At 30.6% G+C, this 7044-nt stretch overlaps 1 protein-coding gene across 1 annotated transcript; it reads left to right on the top strand.

The window, feature by feature from the left end:
* Window positions 1-5085: 5085 nt before the first annotated feature.
* LOC139887921 (uncharacterized) lies at window positions 5086-5673 on the top strand. Its single transcript, XM_071870971.1, has one exon. It carries the CDS (start codon window positions 5086-5088, stop codon window positions 5671-5673), a length of 588 nt encoding a protein of 195 aa, XP_071727072.1.
* Window positions 5674-7044: the final 1371 nt, after the last annotated feature.

Below are 7044 nucleotides of genomic sequence, written 5' to 3'. Positions count from 1 at the left end.
TGCGAGGTTTTGACCTCTATATGAGACATTTTTCAAAGACTGCATTCATTTTTAAAACAAACCATAACCTTTATTTCATAGATAAAGGTTTTAAAAAGCTTTACGTAGATTATCAAATAATGATAATCTAAAATATCCTGTTTACACACGACCATTACATAATGGTTTACAATACAAATATGTTACAACAAAATAAGTTTCTTGAATGCAGTTTTTACACAATATCATACAAGCATGGACTCCAAATCTCGTCCTTATTTAAGTATGCGACAGCGGAAGCTCTTAATAATCACCTGAGAATAAACATGCTTAAAACGTCAACAAAAATGTTGGTGAGTTATAGGTTTAACCTATATATATCAAATCATAATAATAGACCACAAGATTTCATATTTCAATACACATCCCATACATAGAGATAAAAATCATTCATATGGTGAACACCTGGTAACCGACATTAACAAGATGCATATATAAGAATATCCCCATCATTCCGGGACACCCTTCGGATATGATATAAATTTCGAAGTACTAAAGCATCCGGTACTTTGGATGGGGTTTGTTAGGCCCAATAGATCTATCTTTAGGATTCGCGTCAATTAGGGTGTCTGTTCCCTAATTCTTAGATTACCAGACTTAATAAAAAGGGGCATATTCGATTTCGATAATTCAACCATAGAATGTAGTTTCACGTACTTGTGTCCATTTTGTAAATCATTTATAAAACCTGCATGTATTCTCATCCCAAAAATATTAGATTTTAAAAGTGGGACTATAACTCACTTTCACAGATTTTTTACTTCGTCGGGAAGTAAGACTTGGCCACTGGTTGATTCACGAACCTATAACAATATATACATGTATATCAAAGTATGTTCAAAATATATTTACAACACTTTTAATATATTTTGATGTTTTAAGTTTATTAAGTCAGCTGTCCTCGTTAATAACCTACAACTAGTTGTCCACAGTTAGATGTACAGAAATAAATCGATAAATATTATCTTGAATCAATCCACGACCCAGTGTATACGTATCTCAGTATTGATCACAACTCAAACTATATATATTTTGGAATCAACCTCAACCTTGTATAGCTAACTCCAACATTCACATATAGAGTGTCTATGGTTGTTCAGAAATATATATAGATGTGTCGACATGATAGGTCGAAACATTGTATACGTGTCTATGGTATCTCAAGATTACATAATATACAATACAAGTTGATTAAGTTATGGTTGGAATAGATTTGTTACCAATTTTCACGTAGCTAAAATGAGAAAAATTATCCAATCTTGTTTTACCCATAACTTCTTCATTTTAAATCCGTTTTGAGTGAATCAAATTGCTATGGTTTCATATTGAACTCTATTTTATGAATCTAAACAGAAAAAGTATAGGTTTATAGTCGGAAAAATAAGTTACAAGTCGTTTTTGTAAAGGTAGTCATTTAAGTCGAAAGAACGACGTCTAGATGACCATTTTAGAAAACATACTTCCACTTTGAGTTTAACCATAATTTTTGGATATAGTTTCATGTTCATAATAAAAATCATTTTCTCAGAATAACAACTTTTAAATCAAAGTTTATCATAGTTTTTAATTAACTAACCCAAAACAGCCCGCGGTGTTACTACGACGGCGTATATCCGGTTTTACGGTGTTTTTCGTGTTTCCAGGTTTTAAATCATTAAGTTAGCATATCATATAGATATAGAACATGTGTTTAGTTGATTTTAAAAGTCAAGTTAGAAGGATTAACTTTTGTTTGCGAACAAGTTTAGAATTAACTAAACTATGTTCTAGTGATTACAAGTTTAAACCTTCGAATAAGATAGCTTTATATGTATGAATCGAATGATGTTATGAACATCATTACTACCTTAAGTTCCTTGGATAAACCTACTGGAAAAGAAAAAAATAGATCTAGCTTCAATGGATCCTTGGATGGCTCGAAGTTTTTGAAGCAGAATCATGACACGAAAACAAGTTCAAGTAAGATCATCACTTGAAATAAGATTGTTATAGTTATAGAAATTGAACCAAAGTTTGAATATGATTATTACCTTGTATTAGAATGATAACCTACTGTAAGAAACAAAGATTTCTTGAGGTTGGATGATCACCTTACAAGATTGGAAGTGAGCTAGCAAACTTGAAAGTATTCTTGATTTTATGAAACTAGAACTTTTGGAATTTATGAAGAACACTTAGAACTTGAAGATAGAACTTGAGAGAGATCAATTAGATGAAGAAAATTGAAGAATGAAAGTGTTTGTAGGTGTTTTTGGTCGTTGGTGTATGGATTAGATATAAAGGATATGTAATTTTGTTTTCATGTAAATAAGTCATGAATGATTACTCATATTTTTGTAATTTTATGAGATATTTCATGCTAGTTGCCAAATGATGGTTCCCACATGTGTTAGGTGACTCACATGGGCTGCTAAGAGCTGATCATTGGAGTGTATATACCAATAGTACATACATCTAAAAGCTGTGTATTGTACGAGTACTAATACGGGTGCATACGAGTAGAATTGTTGATGAAACTGAACGAGGATGTAATTGTAAGCATTTTTGTTAAGTAGAAGTATTTTGATAAGTGTATTGAAGTCTTTCAAAAGTGTATAAATACATATTAAAACACTACATGTATATACATTTTAACTGAGTCGTTAAGTCATCGTTAGTCGTTACATGTAAGTGTTGTTTTGAAACCTTTAGGTTAACGATCTTGTTAAATGTTGTTAACCCAATGTTTATAATATCAAATGAGATTTTAAATTATTATATTATCATGATATTATCATGTATGAATATCTCTTAATATGATATATATACATTAAATGTCTTTACAACGATAATCGTTACATATATGTCTCGTTTAAAAATCATTAAGTTAGTAGTCTTGTTTTTACATATGTAGTTCATTGTTAATATACTTAATGATATATTTACTTATCATAGTATCATGTTAACTATATATATATCCATATATATGTCATCATATAGTTTTTACAAGTTTTAACGTTCGTGAATCACCGGTCAACTTGGGTGGTCAATTGTCTATATGAAACATATTTCAATTAATCAAGTCTTAACAAGTTTGATTGCTTAACATGTTGGAAACATTTAATCATGTAAATATCAATCTCAATTAATATATTTAAATATGGAAAAGTTCGGGTCACTACAGAAATCAGTTTCTAACATTGCAAGTCTACTGAATCACTCATTTAAGGTCTCTTCACAAAGCCAAGCTTCATTCCAAAAAGAAGTCATGCCCCGAATCTAACAGCTTTTACGAAAGATATCTTGAAAGTAATAATAGAGCTTTTTATGGACGCTCCCGTTAGAATAATAGACGATCAGGTGCTTCTCAATGATGATAACCATGAAGTAGTACCCGAACCAAGACCCCCCCCCCTCGAAGACCCATATAAACTTTTAATGACTTTAACCCACAAGGAACTTGATTTGATTTTAAACCCCACCACCACTTGTCGATTAAAGCCATATTTGTACATTTAACCCACCCTCCCCAAACGGAAGAAGAACATCATCCAATTTACCCCCAGTAACTTTATTTTTAACACCTGACCCTCTCCCCAAAAAACGAATGTCTCACACTTTCAAGATGTTTTTAACACACATGACAGGGCACAAAAAAGGAAGAAATAATACAATGATATACTATTTAGAACCAATTTCACAAAGGTCGCACGCCCACCCAATGACAATATGACATCCTTCGAGCTTTCGAATCCTAAAGTCACTTCTCAAACTTTTTGATTACCGATAACCAACTAGCATATTTATTCATCTTAGCTCCAATCGGAATACTGAGATAGGTAAATGAAAATGACCCAACGTTACATTCAAATCTTGAAGCCATTAGTGCAATTTCAACAATATCCACCCCTACACCATATAAATGAGTTTTAAGTGATGAATTCTACATTATAGTCAAAGGTAGATGGATAAGGGATAATTTAGTGGTGTATATTGCTGGAAATATGTTCTCGGGTCGGCAACGGTTCGACCGTGGTTTGACCGTGGTACATATATTCCGAAGATATGCCCATGACATTAAATAATAAAAGTCCTTTTATCCTATTCGGTCACACACAAAGGCCAATCGTAAATTGTTTGATATACCTTCTAATCGGAAATTAATTTATTAATCATTAGTTAATGGTTTAATAAATTAAGTAAGTTTTTTTTATGTGTATACACATACTTACAAATCTAAATATGTAGAGATTTGATTAGATTTTGCAGATCATATTTTATATAAGATATAAGATTTGATTTGATTTATAAAATATGATTTGATTTTGTAAATCTTATTTTATATAAAGATTTGATTTTGTAAATCTTTCTAAATCTTTATTTATTATATTTGTACTAGATGTATTATTGTATCAATTATGTAATATATAATACCAAGTCTTGGTATTGGAAATGTTATACTAAAGATACAAAACACACATACAAAAATGCTATTTTCTTTCTCATTTTCAAGTAACCAAAATACTTGAAATCTATAATTGGGTTCGGTTTTTGGTGGAAATAAGGAAGAAGAAAAGATCCGTTAAGTAGAAGGTATAGATCGAAGCAAGGTTAGAACTTTGGGTGTGTACTGTTTAGAGGAACTCTTCTTTGAGTTTTCATATTCGATCTTCAAAAGGCTACAAAGGTTGTATTCTAATCTTCTCTTGTTCGGTTTCGTTAATTTATTTTGTTTGCTAAAGTTCTGTACAATGATCCGTGGAAGAGTATGATTTTTTAAAGTTTTAAAAATGCTTCCGCTTGTATATGTTGAACGTATATGCGCCACAAGCTCTTAATGAGAAGGTTAATCTTTGGACTAAACTTCTTGCTTTTATGAATTCTCATGTTGGAGATTACGTTATGTTTAGAGATTTTAATGCCGTGAGGATGGAAGAAGATAGATTTGGGTCCAAGTTTAATCAAGCGGATACTAATGCATTTAATGAGTTTCTTATTGAATCTTCTCTGGTCGAAATGTACTTAGGTGGTAACAAGTATACGTGAAGAAATAAAGCGGGAAATAAGATGAGTAAACTTGACTGTTTTTTTGTTACTAATAATATTTTGGATTCGATTGAGCACCTTAAGGGCGTTGTTCTTCCAAGAGGTTATTCGGATCATGCGCCTTTGTTACTTTATAAGGAGAAAGTTGATTATGGTGCTAGACCATTTAAGTTGTTCTCATCTTGGCTATCATGTCCGGGTTTCGATGATATTGTTAAAGAGACATGGGTAAATTTTGTGCCTGATGGAAGAGATTTGTCTATAATGGCCAAGTTGAAAAATTTAAAAGCTAAACTCAAAATTTGGAATAAAGAGATTTACTCTTCTGATGCTTCTCGCCTACAGCAAATTTTATTGAGGATTGTGACTCTTGACTCCAAAATAGATGATGGTTCCATTACTGAGCTGGAAATTAAGGAACGAAATGATTTATTAAAGGAAGGTGACGAATTAAACAGCGTAAAAGTTCAAAATTTATCACAAAAAGCTCGAATTAATTGGGACATCGATGGAGATGAGAATTCCAAGATTTTTCATTGTACTCTGAAACGTAGACGGGCTCAACAATCGATTCAAGGAGTGTTGGTTAACGGATCCGAACGAGATTAAACAATAGTTATTTGAGTTTTATAAAAGGAAGTTTGGCAAGGTTGATCATGGGTCTCAATTTGGTTATATATCTCCTGAATCAATTCTTTGTCGCAATGATGCCTCTTTTATAGTGTAGTGACCCGAACTTTTTCATGTTTATATATATTAAATGAAATTATTATTTACATGATTAAGTGTTTCCAACATATTAAGCAATCGACCTTGTTAAGACTTGATTAATTGAAATAGGTTTCATATAGACATTTGACCACCCAAGTTGACCGGTGATTCACGAACGATTAAAACTTATAAAAACTATATGATGACATATATATGATTATATATATAGTTAACATGATATTATGATAAGTAAGGATCTCATTAGGTATTTTAACAATGAGTTATATACATAAAATTGAGTTTATTGAATTAAGAAACTCGAAACGATATATATAACGATTATCGTTATAACAACGTCTTACTAAATACATATGAATCATATTAAGATATTGATACACTATATTTAATCATGATAAATTATAAGCAAACATGTCATTAAGTGTATTAACAATGAACTACATATGTAAAAACAAGACTACTAACTTAATGATTTCGAAACGAGACATATATGTAACGATTATCGTTGTAACAACATTTAACTGTATATATATATATATATATATATATATATATATATATATATATATATATATATATATATATATATATATATATATATATATCATACTAAGATATATTAATATATCATAATATCATGATAATGTAATAATTTAACATCTCTTTAGATATAATAAATAATGGGTTAACAACATTTAACAAGATCGTTAACCTAAAGGTTTCAAAACAACATTTACATCTAAAGAATAACGGTGACTTAACGACTCAGTTAAAATGTATATACATATAGTGTTTTAATATGTATTCATACACTTTTGAAAGACTTCAAGACACTTATCAAAATACTTCTACTTAATAAAAATGCTTACAATTACATCCTCGTTCAGTTTCATCAAAAATTCTACTCGTATGCACCCGTATTCGTACCCGTACAATACACAGCTTTTAGATGTATGTACTATTGGTATATACACTCCAATTATCAGCTATTAGCAGCCCATGTGGGTCACCTAACACATGTGGGAACCATCATTTGGCAACTGGCATGAAATATCTCATAAAATTACAAAAAATATTAGTAATCATTCATGACTTATTTACATGTAAACAAAATTACACATCCTTTATATCTAATCCATATACCAACGACCAAAAACACCTACAAACACTTTCATTCTTCAATTTTCTTCATCTAATTGATCTCTTTCAAGTTCTATCTTCAAGTTCTAAGTGTTCTTCATAAATTCTATA

This window comes from Rutidosis leptorrhynchoides, chromosome 1, assembly GCF_046630445.1.
Source record: "Rutidosis leptorrhynchoides isolate AG116_Rl617_1_P2 chromosome 1, CSIRO_AGI_Rlap_v1, whole genome shotgun sequence".
Lineage (NCBI taxonomy): Eukaryota > Viridiplantae > Streptophyta > Magnoliopsida > Asterales > Asteraceae > Rutidosis > Rutidosis leptorrhynchoides.
This window is presented reverse-complemented; position numbering and strand designations above follow the sequence as displayed.